The sequence below is a fragment of the Hyperolius riggenbachi genome, chromosome 11 (genome assembly GCF_040937935.1).
Source record: "Hyperolius riggenbachi isolate aHypRig1 chromosome 11, aHypRig1.pri, whole genome shotgun sequence".
NCBI classification, from domain to species: Eukaryota; Metazoa; Chordata; class Amphibia; order Anura; family Hyperoliidae; genus Hyperolius; species Hyperolius riggenbachi.
Window position 1 is genome coordinate 175,206,878 of NC_090656.1, and position 21,703 is coordinate 175,228,580.

Genomic DNA, 21,703 nt, shown 5'->3' on the forward strand with positions numbered 1-21,703 from the left:
GATGATATTCTTTATAATGGGCTGACAGGGGGTGTTTCATGTTTCCTTTGGCTATATTTGCACAATGTTCTCCCAGCCTCTCTCTAAGTGGGCGCTTGGTTCTCCCCACATACTGTTTATAGCACGGGCAGGTCAAAACATAAATAACCCCTACTGTGTCACAGTTCATCACTTCATTTATGCAAAACGTCTCCTTATTGGATGTTGATGTTACTTCTCTCATTCTCTCCACAGGTAGACCATTTTCCCTACAGGCTCTGCAAAAACCACATTTTCTAAAATATCCATCCTGTTTCCCCCCCTTACTCTGTTTCTTTACTGTGGGAGCTAATAAACTTCTCATGTTTCTAGATTTTCTAAAAATAATTTTTGGAGAAGCAGGTAAGATGGAGGTGAGGATCGGATCTTCTCTTAATAGCTTCCAATGTCTATCAATTATATTCCTTACCTTCTTCGCCTGTACTGAATAGTTCATGATAAGGCCTAACTGCTGATTATTAGGTATAGTGGATTGGATCTTTTCCTCCAGTAGAGTCTCCCTATCGGTACTTCTTGCTGTTTCCTTTGCCATTTCCACCAGCTCCTCTGGATAACCCTTCTGTTGGAATCTAGTTTGTAAAGTAAAGGCTTCCCTTTCATAATCTATGAGATTGGAACAATTTCTACGGAGCCTGATGAATTGTCCCTTGGGTATGTTCGTAAGCCACTTACGAACATACCCAAGGGACAATTCATCAGGCTCCGTAGAAATTGTTCCAATCTCATAGATTATGAAAGGGAAGCCTTTACTTTACAAACTAGATTCCAACAGAAGGGTTATCCAGAGGAGCTGGTGGAAATGGCAAAGGAAACAGCAAGAAGTACCGATAGGGAGACTCTACTGGAGGAAAAGATCCAATCCACTATACCTAATAATCAGCAGTTAGGCCTTATCATGAACTATTCAGTACAGGCGAAGAAGGTAAGGAATATAATTGATAGACATTGGAAGCTATTAAGAGAAGATCCGATCCTCACCTCCATCTTACCTGCTTCTCCAAAAATTATTTTTAGAAAATCTAGAAACATGAGAAGTTTATTAGCTCCCACAGTAAAGAAACAGAGTAAGGGGGGGAAACAGGATGGATATTTTAGAAAATGTGGTTTTTGCAGAGCCTGTAGGGAAAATGGTCTACCTGTGGAGAGAATGAGAGAAGTAACATCAACATCCAATAAGGAGACGTTTTGCATAAATGAAGTGATGAACTGTGACACAGTAGGGGTTATTTATGTTTTGACCTGCCCGTGCTATAAACAGTATGTGGGGAGAACCAAGCGCCCACTTAGAGAGAGGCTGGGAGAACATTGTGCAAATATAGCCAAAGGAAACATGAAACACCCCCTGTCAGCCCATTATAAAGAATATCATCAGTGCTCCTTTAAGGGAACTGTATTTATGGCAGTGGAAAAAGTGGTAAAATCTTGGAGGGGAGGAGATTATATCCAGCAAATGTCCAGAAGGGAGGGCAACTGGATATACAACTTACACACTTTATTACCATATGGCTTGAATAGTGACTTTGAGCTGTTCGCTTTTGAGTGACATCTTTATTACCAACAGGCAGCACACGTGCACATGCAGGATAAAAAGACAGCTAGCCCTGCTTCCCTAGTTGCCCGCTTTGAGAAAGGGAGGCGTTCCTTCCGAAACGTCAGCATCAGGCACAACGTGTGACGTCACACAGTCCGGAAGAGGGCGGCTGCTTTGAACCATCACGCAGCGGTGCAGGCTGATTCATCTCCGCACAGCGCTTCCGCAATCTTTCCTGGAGCCGGGTATCCTGCCCGACCTTGCCACGGACATCTAACAGCAGGTCAGTCTCTCTCTTTGTGCCGCCGGCCGGGGCCATTGAGGTTGAGCGGCTCCAGTAGAAGTTCCTGGTACACTGCATGGACTCTGCCTTGGCTATGTGGAGAGCGTGAGTACGCTATATACAAACAAGAGTGTCGTTGTGTGTTAAGGAATCATCATTATGCTAAGCTTAGTGAAGAGGACCTCATTGCCTCTGCTGTGATCTATTCAGGATCTTTTCAAGGGGAACTTTTCGAGCTGCCTAAATGAAAATTCATGAATGAGTGTGCAATTGCATCATTATTACCTGAGATCTCCTATTTGATTTTAGCAGCAGATTGGATCGCAAGCTGAATCACTGAAAAGCACTAAAAGCACTTTATCATTTTTCTATAGCCTCATTGGGAGAGCGATTGAAGTCTATAAGTTTATAGATTGGGATCTATATTGACTTGTCATACTATCTAGTAATTTTATTTTAGTTTTAATAAATCTTAAATTTTTATTATTCTAATCAAAACAACGATAAGTGTCTCTAAGATCATTTGTTCTTCAGGTCATTAAGTAGCGCTATCTGATTATACATGCTATAAAGAAAATTTTTTGGGTATTGGGATCACCTTGATCAGTATTAGCAGCTTCAGGTGGGGCGCGACATCTCGAATTATTGATTTTAGTTAAATTAACCAGTATTTGGTGCGTTTATAGATCATTGCATTTGGCACAAAGGAAACAAATCAGATGACACCATCAGTAAAAATGACGTGCAGGCTCATTATGAATCAAACATGAAACAAAAATTACACATGAATAGCAATCATTTGTTAGTTCATTTTTGAATGTCTCGCTTTGCAATGTATTTATTCCTCCCCACAAAGTACTATCTTCCGATAAAGTACCACTAAGTTTAAAAAGCTGTAATTGCAGAAAAAAAAAAAATGAAAACAATTCAGTGGCGTTATTTCTGTAAAGAGCCTTAGGCCCAGTGCACACCAAAACCGCTAGCAGATCCGCAATACGCTAGCGGTTTTGGGAGCGGATTTCAGAGCGATTCTAGGTATGTTTAGAGAGGGTTTCTAAACATACCTAGCGGTTTTGCGTGCGTTTTTGTGTAGCAGATTACACATGTTACAGTAAAAGCTGTTACTGAACAGCTACTGTAACAAAAATGCCTTGCAAACCGCTCTGAACTAGCGTTTTTCAGAGCGGTTTGCGTTTTTCATATACTTTACATTGAGGACGAAACGCTTCCGAAAACCGCAAACGCGCAGCAGGAGGCGCGTTTGCGGCTTGGCAAAAACCGCCGGTGTGCACCATCCCATTGCAATACATTAGACAAGCGTTTTTAGAGGCGGATGCGGCCGGCGGATCACTCCAAAAACCGCTCGGTGTGCACTGGGCCTTATACTGTTTTTCTAGCCTAATGTAAAACAAAAAGCACTTGTTTATTGCTGCGAAATTATACTGCAGACGATTCTGATGCAACTGATAGATTTGTTCTGCTAAACCTGGATAAAAAAAAATCTGGAGACCCAAATTGGTCAGAGATGGATTAAAGGTGGCCATACACTGTTCGATTTGCCATCAGATTCGACCAACAGATAGATCCCTCTCTGATCGAATCTGATCAGAGAGGGATCGTATGGCCACCTTTACTGCAAACAGATTGTGAATCGGTTTCATGCTGAAATCGTTCACAATCGGTGGTGGTGGTGCTGCTGTCGCCGCTCCCCCCCGCATACATTACCTGCTCCGCCGGCGCGAGTCCCCGCTGTCTTCTCAGCTCTGGTCTGGTCTCCGGCATGCTTCACTTCTTCCTGCCCGGCAGGAAGTTTAAACAGTAGAGCGCTCTCTACTGTTTAAACTTCCTGCCGGGCAGGAAGAAGTGAATCATGCCGGAGACCAGACCGGAGAAGACAGTGGTGTCAGCGGGACTCGCGCCGGCGGAACAGGTAATGTATTGCCGCTGTATTGCGTCGGTCGTCGGGCATTCGAACGCCGCTATCGACGCACTCCCGACCCGAGAAAAATCTTCCGCATGGATGGATCAACGGGAGTCAACGGGAACGATTGATTTCGGACGGAAATCCATCGTTCTGTCAGCGGTGTGCGCGGCGATTTCACAGCAGTTTCGATCACTGATCGAAACGGCTGTATATCGGCGGGAAAATCGTTAGGTGTATGGGCCCCTTAACCACCCTGGCGTTCTGATTAAATCGCCAGGGTGGCTGCGGGAGGGTTTTTTTTAAATTAAAAAAAAACTATTTCATGCAGCCAACTGAAAGTTGGCTGCATGAAAGCCCACTAGAGGGCGCTCCGGAGGCGATCTTCCGATCGCCTCCGGCGGCAAGGAATAACACGGAAGGCCGCAATGAGCGGCCCTCCGTGTTTCGCTTCCCTCGTCGCCATGGCGACGAGCGGAGTGACGTCATGGACGTCAGCCGACGTCCTGACGTCAGCCGCCTCCGATCCAGCCCTTAGCGCTGGCCGGAACTGTTTGTTCCGGCTACGCTGGGCTCGGGCGGCTGGGGGGACCCTCTTTCGCCGCTGCACGCGGCGGATCGCCGCGCTGCAGCGGCGATCAGGCAGCACACGCGGCTGGCAAAGTGCCGGCTGCGTGTGCTGCTTTTTATTTGGTGGAAATCGGCCCAGCAGGGCCTGAGCGGCAGCCTCTGGCGGTGTTGGACGAGCTGAGCTCGTCCAGACCGCTCAGCAGGTTAAGATGTAATGGGGCCCTGGGCAAGGTAGTAGAGTTGGGCCCCCCTTGTGGTCCTTTTGGTAAGCGGAAGTGGAGACAGGTCAAAGAAGGTGAAAGGTGGGACCCTTGACAACCACTAGGCCCCAAGCACCTGCCTAGGCTGCCTGGTGGATGATCCTGCTCTATGATTAGATACACATTCACCTTGGGACCTCAGAGAGCCCAATCCATGCAAGGAGAGCCGTTGCCAATCCTCCAGGCAGATACACCACTCCTGCCGCCACACTGCGCAAACTCATTATTCACAGAAGGCGGCACACCACTGGCTTGAACTTGCTTCAATGTATTGCCTGTCAAGCACACAACATGTTACATGTAGTGTGCGTGACATGCAATAAATTGAACGCAAGTACAAGCCAGTGGTGTGCCTCCTTCTGCGAATAATAAGAAGAACCCACTTGGCTGATTGAAGGTAACGCTCTGTGGCGCCAGTTATCCCAGTGTTGTCCAGGTATAGCATATACCAGGACCTCAGGCTGCTGCTATACCACATCCATGATCAGTACGGGGCAATATAATGTGCTTTATTACAAGATGCTTATTTATTAAAACAATATCCACCTATATATAGGCAGAATCACAATGATTCAAAATTACAAAAATCAACATATTTAGAATAGAAAAAAGTCACCGCTTCAGGGTCAAAAACCCCCAAAAGATCCAATGCCTGGATTTGGTTTGTGCTGGACACAAGTCTTAAAATATTGCATTTGCCCCAAAAATGTCCCTTTTTGGTAGAGGAACCCTTAAACCAGGGCTTATTTTCCATAATAAATACAAAAAAGGAGCAGTTCCTATGAAGATTCAGTTTGGTCATGAACACAAAGCAATAGAAAAACAGAACAAATGAATACACAAAATCAAAAACGTTACCTTTAGTAAAAAGCAGAAAAAAAATTATTGGTTTCAGAGATGTAGGTTGCTAAAGTAGTATTCTTACTGATCCAAAAATGAGTCATGTGCCTCAAATAACCCTCAGGGAAGCTTGGAAGCTCCGCCTCTTTCACATTTAATAATCTGACTTCATAAATAAGTGCTGATAATTTCAACAAGCATTTTCGCTAAAGGTAACTTAAGATTATGCATATCCTCTTCGAATGCTCAGTTTCTATTGTCCGATTTGATGATGGTCTTCCTTTAAAATCGAGGACTGAGGAGGCAGTCTTTAGGCCAAGTTGCCATAAAGCGGCTGTAGGAGAGATATCCAGTTGGTCATGCAGTTCACTCACAGCACAAGCTCACACAGAAGGAGTCTTTGGTTGGTGGAACTGCTGGATAAGCTGAAGTCTCTTCACTCGTGGTTTCCGTCTCTTTGGCTTGCTTTTAGCTTTGTTGATTTGTACCACAAAGAAAGCCAGGACTACCATAGCGCCAAGAAACGCAAAGACTGGGATGGTCTGACCAACATCCTGGTTATAGCGACCGGGCATTATACCTAGAAAAGACACAAAATAAAAATAATTTACCAATGGCCTTTCTTCTTACAGAACTACAAAGCATTTATTTCTGTAAACCAAAGCATATATAGGTCCATCTGCAATTACATTTTCTCTTGAGTTTTCTTCTAGGAGATGATATTTAATCTTGTATTTAGATTAACTTTTCAGCACGATGCAATTGAAAAAGTACCAAAAAAGTAGATGAAAGTACTGTAAAAATTTTAAGTATTTTCTTGCTTGCTGGTGGTTTAAAATATTTTATTGACAAGTCGTAAAATTATCACCACCAGAAAACTCGGGAGAAAAAGTGAATTGCATACGGGCCACAGTCTCTAATCATATGAACTAGGTCTTATGAAGATTTTCACATTCATATATGCAATACTTTCCAAGTGTTACTGGGCAACAATGATCATTAACTAGAAACAGCTACTAAATTGCACATCATCCACAATATAATTAATAGGAAAGTGTGTACATACAGTGTGAAGTTGTTTGTATCAATACCTGCTTTAGGTTATAAGGCATTACAGCGCTGCGTAATATGTTGGCGCTTTATAAGTACAATAAAAAAACAAAACAAAATTGCAGCCTAATCACAATTTTTTTTTTATTCCCTCCCTCCTGAGGGTACCTCAAACCTTTAGTTCTGCGGCATAGGGAGCCAGTGGCGTATTTAGAGAAGATAGCACCTATGGCAAGTATTATAACTGCACCCCTTTGGGGAAAAACCTGGGGGTGGAGCTACAGTGTGACTCGCATGGCATGCTGTAACCAAGTTTAGGATGTTTAGGACTTGCTAACAATTTTCATTGTTTCAACGCTGAAGTGAAGCATCGTCAGAAATGGGTGGAGAGAGCGCATGTGGGAGATTTGGGGGGGAGGGAGCAGAAGAGAAAAGAGAGAGATATGTGAAAGATAAAAGGACAACCCCCTTACCATACTGCACACCACACCTCCAAGCTGGCTGCTTCCGACTTTCAACAGTCTGCAAGCAAGACAGAAAATTCACCCCTCCCCTTTCCTGCTAACAAGCTTACCTCCCTTCCAGTGGGCATAAAATAAGGGCACCACATGAGGGCAGGGCAGGTAAGGGCAGCACACGTGGGAGAAGGGGCAGGTGATTTTTCAAAAAAATCGTGATTGCTGTGATTTTAATGCAAGTCAATGGGAGCGAGTTTTTAAAAATGCAATATAATCCAGAAGATCCACACAATCAATGAAAGCTTGTTACATCACGTGCCAGATGTCAGTTCAACCATTTTTAAAAAGAAAAGTGCTCAGTGTGGCTCAGCCCTTACGATTTGTAAAAGTGATGATTATTATTACATTCAGGGCTTGTTTCCACTGTTGCGACGCGATTTCGGCCGCATTCCGACGCTTGTAAAAACGCATGCGGATGCGTTTCCACATGCGTTTTTACCCGCGATTTCGCATGGCAGGGTGCCATGCGAAATTAACCATGACACTGCCAGGGCTAAATAAAATTGAAAAAGGTGCGAAATCGCACGCGAAATCGCGGGTAAAAACGCATGTAACAAACGCATGCGTTTTTACTATTAAATACATTAGCGGCGATTCGCACGGATTCCCGACGCAGGCGAAATCGTTGGCTCTTTTGTGCGTTTTTTTCACGCCGAAAAAAACGCACCTCAACAACGCTACAGTGGAAACAGGCCCATCCACTTGTATTACATGTGCGGATCTGCATGCGTTGGACGCATGCAGATTCGCGATAGTGGAAACGAGCCCTTAATGATCCCTTATCAATAAAGGCAGTCATACACCTAGCGTTGATGGGCAGATTTGACCAGACAAAACTCTCTCTAATTAAATCTGATGAGAGAGATCTGTCGGCTGCCCATACACCGCAGGCCGATTCATGATCAATGTCAACATAAAATCTCTTGGGAATTGGCAGAGCCTCCTGCATCACTGCGGTCCCCTAATGAATAAAAGCATATGTATGCGCGCATTTATACATTACCTGTCCTGTGTTGCCCGATTTTTTTTTTCCCGGAATCTCTTCCGAATACACCACTCAACTACACACACTGGTCGGGAGCCGGCGTGCTTTGTGGTGACTTGTAACTGCCCATGCTAGAACACTCCTGGCCACGGGAACACAATTGGAGAGGCACCTGACACAGAAGAGCACATGCACAGTAACCCCTGAGTCGCAGACTTTAGTTTGGCTACAGGAGCGCGCCGGATCAGACCAGGACTTCACCGAGAGAGTGTACAGACTTCAGGGGACTGGAAGAAGCCCCAAGTAAATACCCTCTTATTTTCACCCCTCCCCTTAGGTTTACTTCAAGAAAAGAACAGTTCCTATGGTTTTGCAATAGCACACAATAGGACAACACCATGGAAGTCTGGTCATGCCCACCAGATTTATAAGTAACAACCCTCCTCTAGCCCTGGGAACAGGCTGTGGAGACTAGTGACCACTAGATACAGTATAGTCAATACCATGCTAATCATTCAGTCCTACCTACATGCAAATTTGATGCAAAATATATGCAGCTTGAAACTGGGACAGTCAGATGCACTCTTCCTGCAAATTCTGAAAGGCTCAAAATAATAAGAAAAAAAAAAAAAGTATTTGTAAAATTACATGAAAATGTTAATCCGAAAAGGCTGCAAAGTACATGATCCTAAATGGGCCAAAGAGTAATCTAATATCTGTATATGGAGCCTGGTTGCTATAGGTCATGGCTCCTGTCATGTTATCACTACTTTTAGCATAGCTTTGTTATAGGAGCCCATATACAGTATGTTTGACATGGTTTTTACACAGATGTGGGGAAGCAGGGGCGTAACAATAGACCCTGCGAGGGATGCAGCTGCAGAGGGGCCCAGACAACACAGGGGGCCCTGTCTTGGGAGACTGACTACTAAGGGGTAGGAGAGGGGAAAAAAATTGCGCTCTGCCCAATTGTTCTAATAACTGCATCTGCTCAGCCACTGATGAGGAATCATACAAAGTTTTGCAGACAAAGATTTGTAGACAGCACCTATTTAGTGTTCAGCAGGGTCTCGTGTACAGAGCAGTTCTACCCCCAGCCTCTTCAGCCCCTCCCCAAGTGCTGTGCCCTGTATTGATGCTTGAAGAGTCTGGGCATGAAGAGAAAAAGTTTTCTGCTCTCTGCACAATTGTTGTAATGGCTGCATCTGCTCAGCCACTGATAAGGAATCATACAAATATATGTAGACAGTCCCTGTTCAATGTGCAGCAGGCTCTTGTGTACAGGAAGCAGTTTGGTGGGAGGTGGCCTCATCCAAAGTTTTGCAGGGGGGCCCAGTGATTTCTAGTTACGTCCATGTGTGGAAGCTAGTGAGTGAACCTTCATCACATGTAACTGAAGTCACCCGGCAACAGCTTCCTTGTACCCAAACTACACCAGTCTGGTGCTGCCAAGAAAAGGACCACACTGGTCACAATGGAGGCTGCCATATTATTATTTTAGAGGACAACGCAAGTGGACTGGTTGCCCCACTGTTCCAGTGTCTGGGAGGGAGAGAGAGTTTAATGCTTGTCCCAATACCGCATGCCATTACCGCCACACACATGATCAAGCATGTCGCCCTACATCTTGCAGCATGTCCGATCAATACATGCAACAATTCAGGCTCAAAACTGGTTGCATCATCGATTGGGCATGCTCTTGGAGGCACAGATTTTTATCTGATCAGATTATAATAATCGAATAAAACGCTGTTTTATCATGTTTTAATTTCGTAATTTAATAAAGATACATTTGATGGTGCGGATCTTGAGAAATTTATAATAATTGAATCGTATGGTCAATCGGCTGCTAAGTCACCTGACATATGGCAAGCTCATAAGGGCAGAGACCTGTATTGTTTCACGCCATTACTGTGTGTGTGTGGTAAATTTCTATTTCATCTCTGTAGATTTTACTGGGCGTGTTGTTCAACTGTTTATTATCTTTATTTCCCTTGTATAAGTAATTTGTAAACATCTATTGTTTGGAACAAAGGATACAGTGCCCCAAGCAATTACCATTATATACATCACTAATAGAATGGTGAACAATGGAAAACAACAAAAACAAAACAAAAAGGGTAAACAATGGGCCAATTTGGAAATGTACAGTGTAAAACTGCATGCATTTCCTAATGAACAAACACAGCAGCAACTTACAAAGCTGTGTGGTGAGGTTTTATGCTAGGTACACACCATATAATTTTCTGTTAGGATTTACCTGCCAGATCATTTCCAACATGTTGGAAATTGTCTATCTAACCATCTATCTGCCTAGCAATTAGGCATTCTTCTACTCAGCAGGAGATAGCCAGAAGACAATGCACCAAAGATAATGACCAGTCTCTACAGAAAATAATCTAACAGGAAAATCTAAAGCCTCATCTACACGCGTAGATGAGGCGGCGATCCGGCGGCTCGATTATCCGCCGGATCACCTCTTCCGCATCCCCGCTCGTGCGCCGGATTAGATTCCCCGCTCGTCCCCGTCGGCGCCGCTTATCTTCCGCTCGATTCCCTGCCATTGTCCCCTCGCGGGGAGCGAGCAAGGAATCGGAGTTGGAGAGATCCGTCCTGTCGGATCTTATCAATCGAGCCGCTGATGCGGCTCGATTGATAAGGAACATTGCGGCCGCATCTACGCGTGTAGATGCGGCTTAACAGAAAATTGTATGGTGTGTACTAGGCATTAAGCTTCCTCTACACGCGTAGATGAGGCCCCGATCCGGCGGCTCGATTAGCCGCCAGATCGCCTCTTCCGCGTCCCCGCCGCGTTCGATACCCGCTCGTCCCCACGCCGCTCCACTTATCTTCCGCTCGATTCCCTGCCATTGTCCCCTCGCGGGGAGCGAGCAAGGAATCGGAGTTGGAGAGATCCGTCCTGTCGGATCTTATCAATCGAGCCGCTGATGCGGCTCGATTGATAAGGAACATTGCGGCCGCATCTACGCGTGTAGATGCGGCTTAACAGAAAATTGTATGGTGTGTACTAGGCATTAAGCTTCCTCTACACGCGTAGATGAGGCCCCGATCCGGCGGCTCGATTAGCCGCCAGATCGCCTCTTCCGCGTCCCCGCCGCGTTCGATACCCGCTCGTCCCCACGCCGCTCCACTTATCTTCCGCTCGATTCCCTGCCATTGTCCCCTCGCAAGGAACCGGAGCCTCATCTACGCGTGTAGATGAGGCTTAAAATAGAGATCTCAGTAATGGGCTGTAATGACAAATGACAACATTATTCTTATTTTTCCCTAATTATATAGTGCTGACATTTTCTGTAGTGCTTGGCAGTGTATATAGTCTTGTCTCTCTCGGAGATCACACTGTAATCCCCACTGTATCAGTTAATGTACTCATAAATCAGATCTCTCTCTAATCAGGATTCGATCAGAGATAAATCTGTTGGCCCCCCATAAACGGCAGGTCGATTCCCGATCAATTTCATGCTGAACTCGATCAGGAAATTGGCCTTGTGACGCCACATCTGCCGCCTTGCCGACCCTGTCCCCCTCAATGTTTAATGTGCCCCATGGTGCCCAGTGCACTCTATACATTGCCTGTCCGCAGCCTCCATCATCCATACATACGCCCTACATGGTCTCCCTTACTAGGTAACCACGTGGGGAGCGTGCATGGACGGCAGAAGGAGCAAGCGGAGGACAAGCAGAGGCCGCAGACAGGTAATGTATACAGTGCACTGGGCACATTAAACATTAGGGTGGACAGCGCCGGGTGTTTTGCCGCCCTAACCACCACCGAGCAAGTCGGCCCTATATCTTGCATAAAAAAAGAAACCGAGCAACTTAATAATGTCCATGACCATGGAAAAAACTTGAACCTACACAGTAATGAAAAGATCCTCAAAATCAAACAACCACACAATGTGCAAAATGAAAGATACAAATCATTTTTTATTAAGGATGTATCCCAAAAGATAAAAACAAATAAGCTGCAGTAAAGCTGAGGGATAATATATGAGGTAATGCACAGTCAAATAATGCCAAAGAGCATTGTCAGCGAGCAGAGAGAGGCAAGGGAATCTCCAAAGCTTCAGGTGACGCTGCTGCTCTCTACGCATAGTTACACCGGCATATCCCCAACAGAAACGGCACAGCAGCGAGCCCTCTGAGGAAACAGCACCTGCGTATTGAACTGTGACAGCATCCATGGGGCAGTGAGGAGGTTTCTCTCTCTCTCGTTTTCCCTGCATAAGGCAGAGCAGCCAGTCCTAGTGCTGGTCACACGCTAGGTCGCTGTGGACGTGCAGAGACAATGGGGGGGGGGGGGGGTATGGGGGCAGCATATGAGTGTGGGATCATATACTCCAAAATAACTAGTCGGGAGGGCGCTCAGGGAGAGACTCGCGTGTAAGCCAAGGGGGAACTTTTGGGCACATTTTTTTTTTTATGCTCAAAAATTCTGCTTATATGCAAGTCTATACAGTACTCTTGTTATAAAAACGTCCAACCTTTACAGATGGCTAACAGTACAACTACTGCCTTTGTGATGTGAGCTTTAGGAGGTGATGCTCTTCAGCTTGACATCCCCGTACAAGGCTGCTGTAATTTCTAGATACCATTCCCAATGCAATAGCCGCTAGAATACTAGAATAATACAAATCTGCTACCAATTACTCTAGTAGCAAACATTCAGATCCTTCTCTTTTACTGGGACTTCCTTCTACAACAGACAGCAACAGGAAAACACGTTTTACTTCTTAAATACACAACCTTTTAAACTAGCCACAAACGAGTGAAAAACAAACAAACAAAAAAAAAAAAAAAAAAAAAAAAGAAACAGAACCATACCTCACCAGGTGAGCTATATACATTGCAAGGAATTTAGCAGAGCTGCAAAGACATACCTGTTCCTGCTCTGTTGCTGATCATATAATGCAGTGCAATGACATCCTGACAGGAAATGGTATGAGGGGGTGATTAGTCCGAGGTATGTGTACAGAAAAATGCAGCATCCCGTGATGTGAAATTACAATACCTTCATAAATGAAATGGTCACTGGAATAAATCTAGAGACAATGCAGGGAATGTCCAACAAAAAAAATTCTTTGGGTCGTGCAGATTCCGAGGTTAGTGGTGAATCAATGGCATGAAAAAGAGGTAAGAATTCTGGGAAATCCTGTACACAAAAAAGTATACAAAAACTGAGGTAGGGTGGAGGGCTGTCAGGGGAGCAGCAGAAAAACAACCCCCTCCCCCCCCCCCCCCCCCATTGCTATGCACTAGCTTTCTGGAAGATTGCATCATGAAACTTTTTTCAGTTAGCCAATAAAAAGGTACCGGAATGTATTTTTTGTTTTACGTGTCCTTGTGCTGTGCTACTGGAAATACTACATTTCCTACAAATGTAGCAAACAGTTATAAACTGCACTTATTAGTATAACAGCAAAGTCTCCCACAACCACAAAAGAGGGAACACTATGAATTGTAGAACTGAAGAAAAATAGCAAGTTATGCAGTTATCTTTTGTACAATTTTCTTAGTCCTTCCTGGGTATAAGTAAAGTAGATAGAGTAAAGATGGCCCGAACGGTTTGCCGGCGAACAGTTCCCAGCGAACTTCTGTGGTTCGCGATCGCGGTGAACAGGGAAATTTTCCGGAAGTTCGGTTCGCCCCCATAGTGCATCATGGAGGGTCAACTTTGACCCTCTACATCACAGTCAGCAGGCACATTGTAGCCAATTAGGCTACACTCCCTCCCTCCTGGAACCATTCCCCCTTATAAAAGGCAGGCAGCGTCAGGCAGTGAACTCACTCGTGTGCCTGCAGTAATTAGTGAAGGGATAGCTGCTGCAGACTCTCATAGGGAAAGCTTAGTTAAGCTCTTGTAGGCTTGTTAGCTTGCTCCTGGCTGATTGTCATTGCTTAAAAAAACAAAACAAAACAAAAAAAACGCACCTCTCAACAGCTCTTTTGAGAGCTAATCTTGTCCTTGTCATGTATTTTTTTTTGTGTGTCCCACTTGCATTATATACAGCCCTGTCAGTCACTGTCACTGTGCCTGTCTGTGTGTGACAGGTGCACATGTAATACCCATCACTGCATATACCTACTACCTGTTAACTTCAGTGCACCCACCTACCTACGTGAGCGCACGCAGTGTGATATACCACTCCGTGCATACCTGAAAACTGCACATTGTATTAGTCAAGTCAGTGCATACCTTTCACTTCATCCCACCCAATATGGACAAAACAAAAAGGCAGAGGCAGGCCACCTGGCAGGTCTGTTCGAGCCCGCGACCAAAGTACAGTGTTCAGAAGAAGGCATGTGCCATCAACCCCAAATTGTCAGGACGTAATTGGCTATTTAACACAGAACACCTCATCTTTCTCAGCTTCCGCACGGAAGCGTGACATATCTTCCTCCTCCTGCTCTGATTCTGGCACCCCACTTAACACTCAGTCGGCCGCCACCACCAAAGTGCCATCACCCCAGGGCTCAGCGGTGTGGAAATTTGTGTGTGTGTCTGCCTCAGATGAGAGCAATGCCATCTGTACTCTCTGCCACCGAAAATTGAGTCATAGAAAGACCAAGACCCGCGTTGGGACAACTACCTTACAAAGGCACATGATTACAAAGCACAAACTGCAATGGGATGACCACCTGAGGGAAAGCAGCAAACAAAGGCAAACCCACACACCGCAGTGGAAGATATGCAATTATTTCTCAAAAAAGACGATACCCAAACTGTACCGTGATGTTGAAAGGCAAGTGGTGTCATCTCTGGCACACAGCGTTGGGTCAAGGGACCATCTGACCACGTGGTCTGCAAAGCATGGTCTGGCCTGCCCGAAGACTAAGTCAGTCCCCACACACAGCATCTCTACCTGCAGGCCGCTTGACTGCCTTCTTCGCCACCACCAACAGGGTCCAGGACTCCATGCGGACTCTTGAATTTTTAAGGCCGCTGCAGCAGCGGCCGCTATAATAATTTTTCTGGCGCTTGTACATGCCTGCCTAATGTTTCTGGCTGCAACAACAAAACAAAAAGGCATGTACATGCGCCAATTCCCCTTCGTGATCATTACATTGCCGCGGTGAAGGGGCTTGCGTATCACAATAAAGCAATGACCGTTGGCTATATGAGTGTCTTCGGGGGGGGGGGGGGGGGGGTTTACACCCAAGATAATAAGGTTGTTGCTTCATTTTGGACAGACCAAAATTTGATCAGCTGGACAGTCACTGTTCTGTCATTTAGCTACCTCAACCCGGTGACCATATGGGCTTGAAAACCGCCATGGCCTGCACTCTGGCCATGGTGCGCACCAGTCTAGCATGCCCGTTACTAAACAAACAGCTGTTTGTGGTGCGTTACACAGTGAGTTTGTTGTGTCAGTGTGAAGCAGTACTCTAATTACACTCCCTGATAGATGTATACACATGCAAGATGTTTTAAAGCACTTTAGGCCTGCAATTTAGCATTCAATGTGATTTCGACCCTTAAAACGCTACTTTGCGTCAAATCTAGACTTCTCCAGGACTTTTGGCGCCTATCCCACTCCGCCATGCCCCCCTCCAGGTGTCAGACCCCTTGAAGCATCTTTTCCATCACTTTTGTGGCCAGCATAAATTTTTCTAGTTTTCCAAGTTTGCCTCCCCATTGTAGTCAATTGCTGTTTGCGAAAGTTCGCGCGAACCAAACTTTTGTGGGAGGTTTGCAAACCTAAAAATCGGAGGTTCGGGTCATCTCTACAGAGGAGGCTGCTCATCTCAAAAAGCTAAACAAAGATTATATATACACACAATTCAGAAAAGCGCGAGGGGACAAATAAAAGACAAGGAGACATGCGGCAATTCACTCCAACCTTAGTCTGAAATACACTTACTCCACTGTATATGAAATGATTGTATCACTTATAGGAGTAGCTATCCCGATCCCATTCAGCCCTATAGGTATACAATTTATGGTGCAGTACATTGGTGTCCCCAGCACAGTATATATAATTTATGATACAGAGTGACAATACCTGCTTTCCAAGGACATAGTGAAAACATGGACAAAACACACATAGGGCTAGCTCACTCTGGGTGATTTTTCAGTGGTTTGCAGATCACCGGCAATCAGCAAAATGTTGCTGCTAATGCAAGTCAATGGTAGTGTTCACACACTGTAGCGATCGTCAGTGATTAGCGATTTGCTGATGGTGCATGCAGCATTTATGGAGCGATGTTATAGAATCACAAAACGCAATCACTCCTAAATCACTTTCCTGTGCAGTGAAAAAGCAGCTTTTTGCTGATTGCCGGCGATCAGTAAAACGCTACCAAAGCGCCTGGTGTAAACTAGCCCTAAACCATGCAGATTCTTCAAAGCACACATAGATAAGATAAGCAGCACCTGGTGGGTGCTAGGTGGGTACCCAATCCAGAGGCCCAGGTGTAGCTGCAACTTCTGCATTCCTTGGTACACCACAGCTGCTCTCTACATTCAATCCCAACATATGTTTTTTTCCCCGCAGGCTCGAAACACAGGACCATGTAGACCTTGTGATTTATAAAAAGCAGAAGATGGATTTTTTAATAGCAACAAACCTCCAGGTATGTCCCATGCCCCACTTTCTCCCGGAGATAGCGGTCTCACTTGGGGCCGGTTCAGTCGGACGTTGGGCAGGGCCACTTTATCCAGATCTATTGACAGCAGTTTCTGATGTTTCCACAGGTTACTGGAGAAAATAATCAAAAGAGGACTCCTGAGTCAGAATGCTGAACACTCATAAAAGTGAACATTCAAGAAATCTTGCGACTGGTGAATCTTTTTGGTTCTCACGCTTCCACTTTGAATATACAGTTAACATTTTATAACCAAATTTGCTGGATTCTCCACTTTTGCCACCTGTTTTCACTATGGTCACTGCAGTGCAAGCCAACAGGTCTTCTCTACCAGCTAAGATTCAACATGTCTGGGACATGCAGAAATCTCTCCATTGTGAACACAGTAATAAAAAAAAACTGGCTTTTGATCTAACCTTTTGCTACTACCATAAACTAAATATAAAAGAAAACTACGTTTTGACCTTTACCAAGTGCCTGAGCCCACTAACGCAGTTGTGTCTGCTTTTCAGCAACACATCAATGTTACAGATGGTGAAAAGCGGACACAATTGCATTAGTGGGTTCCGACCCTTAAAGTAAACCTCTGGACTAAAAATCTACTCAGCAGAACTGGAAAGGCTTGGCGTTTAACAACTGTTAAAGAAACGCCAAGCCTTTCCAGTTCTGCTGAGTAGATTTTTAGTCCGGAGGTTCACTTTAAGGGTCGGAACCCACTAACGCAGTTGTGTCCGCTTTTCAGCATCTGTAACATTGATGCGTTGCTGAAAAGCAGACACAACAACTGCGTTAGTGGGCTCAGGCACTTAGTGAAGGTCAAAACGTATTTTTTTTATATTTAGTTTATGGTAGTAGCAAAAAGGTTAGATCCAAAGCCAGTTTTTTTTATTACGGTGTTCACTGTTTCACAGCATCAGAACTTTGTTTTTGTTACCAAAGCATCATTTTTAGCTGCATTTTTAGCTAAGCTCCACCCATCAAAGAAAACTGCCCGGGCTTTTTTTTCCCTGATGCTGTGCAAAGCATTATGGGATTTCCTATGTTGTTATTCACGTTGCCTAGCAACTGGGAGGGGTGATCAGCACACAGGATAGTTGGAACTGTGTCTCATGCTCCCTGTCACCTCCTTTCAACCAAAAAGATGGCTGCCATCATGAAATCAAACATTTGCCTGTTCTTTTAAAACAGGGTGGGTAAGAGATTATGTTACCTATCTATTTTAATTAACATAACTAATGTAACTTAATGACAGTATGTTTGTTTAGGCTGAAGTTCCTCTTTAAGTCGCGTACACATCCAGGGCTGTTCAGGTCATCGTTCTTGGACTGAAGAATGGGACATTTTGCACACATCTGAAAGTAATGGAAAACATACCTAGGAGCAGTTTCATTGAGGGGCAGTGGTTTGGCCCAAGATAAGTGTGGACAAGCTGGTAGAGGTCGTGGTTTGGGGTCTCCAAGGTGTGCTTCTAAGACTTTAGAATATCGATAAAGATGATTCCCTACAACACAAAAAATAAAAAAAAAAACTGTTCAAATTGTTCTAAATACATACACCAGTCACATTCCTTGCCAAACTTTGCACAGATCACACAAGTATACTTGCATTTAAACAAAGAAATTCAAGACTTTTCATATAAACCAGAAATCCTATATTTACATATTCTGCAGTACCGCTTTGGCTAGGTTCAAAGCAGCGCTAGATGACAGCATCGCCCCATCGCCAGCGGAAATGCAGACAATTCGGTTCAATGGAGGGGTTCACTGGTATGAGATGTTGCTGTTCATTTAAAGTCATGTTTAGCAGACACTACTAGTGCATGGTAATTTTCCGTTGGGGGGGGGGGGGGGGGGGATTGGGGGGAATAGAAGGAAAAAAAAAAATGGACGCCACAACGCAAGGCAATTTACTATATGGCTTCTGTTTCCAATATTTGTGAATGCTAGAGTGAATCTAGCCCTCAAGTTAAAAAGGTATTGTATTTTCTACTTATGTCAGTATACTGAGGTACAGTGAATGGGATGGTGTTCTAAAAGAAAAAAAAAAATGCATTGCGTCACATGGTATTACAGCAGTGTAAATGAGGTAAGACAATGTTCTATATAAAAATAAGGTATACTTGCAGACTATGTGTAGTATACCGTACGATATCACACAGAGTGAACAAGCCAAAACATCTTCTAGCAATGGCTTCTCTCTGGTTTTCATGTTTTCTTATGGTGATCAGAGCATTCAGTGAAAAAAAGGCAGTTGCTGCAGCCACAATTAGCGGGGCAGTGTACGGTTCTATGACTGACTGATTTATATTTATAGCTTAAATACAGATTTTACAGAAAGTAGCACATTGCACCTAGAGAGATCAGTATTCTTGAGATGTGCCCTTAAAGGAATACTTAAGTCATATAAAAAAAAAAAAAAAAAAAAAAACACATTTACTCACCGGGGCATCCCTCAGCCCCCTGAAGCTGGATGGTGCCCTCGCAGCCCTGCTCAGATGGTCCTGTCCCCGCCGGCGGCTAGTTCCAGGTTCGGCAACAGCCGCCGACAGGCTGGGAACGCGGCTGATTCTCCGCGTTCCCAGCCGCTATATCACCCTCTATGCTGCTATAGCGTGTATATATATACGCTATAGCAGCATAGACGGTGATATAGCAGCTGGGAACGCGGAGAATCAGCCGCGTTCCCAGCCTGTCGGCGGCTGTCGCCGAACCCGGAAGTAGCCGCCGGCGGGGACAGGAGGATCTGAGCGGGGCTGCGAGGGCACCATCCAGCTTCAGGGGGCTGAGGGATGCCCCGGGTGAGTAAATGTGTTTTTTTTTATGACTTAAGTATTCCTTTAAGCTGGCCATTAACAGGACAATTTTCTCTTCCAATCAACCTTTCCGATCCAATAATTGCAAACAGGTTGGACAAGGTTGATGGGGCCAATCGACCAAAAATTAACCAATTATCAATCATTTTGAGGATTGGTTTTATCTGAAACGATTGTATGGTTTATATTTTCAATTCCATTTATGGGGCTAATGATTTACAATAATTTCCTCCGGGTGGCAAATTATCAGATCGAAAGGTTGATAACTAAACATTAGCTTACCTGGTAATTTAATTTTAAGTAACCCTCCAGGACAGGTATACATCGAGATTTGGCCCCTCCCAGGAAACAGGAAACATCCACAAGCCTCTCTATAAATAAAAAACTTTGTCAGGTATCCGGCAGTATTAAATAAAGAAACATTCCAACAGGTCTCAACTACCTGACACCTAACCATTCATAATAGTGTCTTATATACATTTATATATAATTTATACCTTTGCATTTTTAAACACTATGTATCATAAAAGGAAATGGGGTGGGTTACCCCACCTGTCCTGGAGGGTTACTTAAAATTAAATTACCAGGTAAGCTAATGTTTAGTTTTTTCCATTAACCCTCCAGGACAGGTATACATCGAGATGATTCTCAAGTAAACACTAACTTTAGGGTGGGCTGACCGCCTCCAAGACTTTTCTTCCAAAGTCTTGGTCTGATGAAGATATCCGATCCAATCTGTAATGCCGCATGAACGTTCCCAAGTTCTTCCACGTTGCTGCCTTACAGATTTCCATAGGAGAAGCAACAGCTCTGAAGGCTCAAGTTGCTGTCCCTCTAGTAGAATTAGCTCTTAGATCTTTCAGCGGAGTCGTTTCCATGACTTTATAGGCCTCCATAATACATAATTTGATCCGGTTAGCTATCGTTCTCTTCGAAGCCCTCTGTCCCACTAGTTTTCCGGTGAAATTTACAAAAAAAGGGCTTCAGTTTTCCTTAAACTCTACTCTCTCCAGATAATCTTTAAGAATTTGTCTTATGTCCAACAAATGTCGTTGTTTCTCATTATCATTTGTTGGATTAGGATAAAAGGTTGGTAGTATAATTTCCTGCGATCGATAGAAAATATCCCCAACTTTCGGAATAAATTCTGAACTGGTTCTAAGGACTACCCTATCGTTATAAAAAATACAATAAGGCTCCCTGCAGGATAAGGCCTCAAGTTCACTCACTCTCCTTGCTGAGGTGATTGCTACTAAAAATATTGTTTTGAACGTTAACAAACGTAAATTCATGTTACTGGCACAGTCAAAAAGGAGGCTTCGTCAAAGCCTTCAAAACCAAAGATAAATCCCAGTTCGGGAATGGTTTAACAGCAATTGGCCTATTTCTCTCTATTGATTTAACAAACCGAGCAATCAAGGGATGACCAGCCAATTGTCTGTCTAAAAAAACAGAAAGCGCTGAAATTTGCACCTTAATCGTACTTAACCTTTAACAATTCCTCTGTCTCGTTAGCAGAAAATCTAAATTTAGACATTTTATTCTGATCTTTTTCAGACAAGTCCTCATCAGAGTCACACTCAGAGATATCATCAGAGTATTCCTCTGGTTCAGAATCTGACAAGACAGGATGATTTGTTTTAGCAGATGCTTTCTTATGCCCTGTTGCCGATGGTGAGGATTCTTCCATAGGTCCACCAGCAGCTCCTGTCAGCAGGTACTGCTGTTTGATCTATAGGATAGTTAGGCATAACAGTAGGTGATTGAGCAATGACTACTGGTTGTTGTACAATTGGCTGTGGCACCGTAGCAGCTGAAGAAACAGATCCAGACGGCACTTGTGCAATAATAATAGGTGGAGGATTAACACCAGATTGAGCCGACATGGATTCTCTAAACACTTTCATTGACTGTCATTTCCTTGCGAACCATTTTAAGGAAATCTTTATAAGCCACAACAGACTCTTCATTCAAAACACAAGTTGCACACTGCTGACATAATAACTTATTCCAAGGCACCGGTAGCTTCCCATTACAAGAGGGACAGCGTTCTTTAGGCCTAGCAGTATCCAATGCTTCAATAGCAGTAGCAGATGGAGCAGAGGATGAAGCTGCTGTACTCTGTAATAAAATAAACATAATACAGATATTGTTTAACTGCCATGCAGCCAGAGTAACCACAATCCGCCACAGTGTGAGGCAACTTCCCACAAGAAGCTATTCACCAACCAAAAAATTCCCCATAACACAGCCAGTCCAGTGAGCCACCTTAGAACAGCCTTCACAC

The 21,703-nt window shown here is 44.3% G+C and overlaps 1 protein-coding gene across 1 annotated transcript in view; it reads right to left on the reverse strand.

Moving 5' to 3' along the window:
- Window positions 1-5,092: 5,092 nt before the first annotated feature.
- MBTPS1 (membrane bound transcription factor peptidase, site 1) overlaps window positions 5,093-21,703 on the reverse strand; it is a 66,409-nt gene continuing 49,798 nt past the window's right edge. The window contains exons 21-23 of the mRNA XM_068261511.1: window positions 17,979-18,105; window positions 16,587-16,717; window positions 5,093-6,024 (exon numbers count right to left, since the gene is read on the reverse strand). Of these exons, the coding sequence (XP_068117612.1) occupies window positions 5,828-6,024; window positions 16,587-16,717; window positions 17,979-18,105 (455 nt within the window). The 3' untranslated portion in view covers window positions 5,093-5,827. The remainder of the gene's footprint in view (window positions 6,025-16,586; window positions 16,718-17,978; window positions 18,106-21,703) is intronic.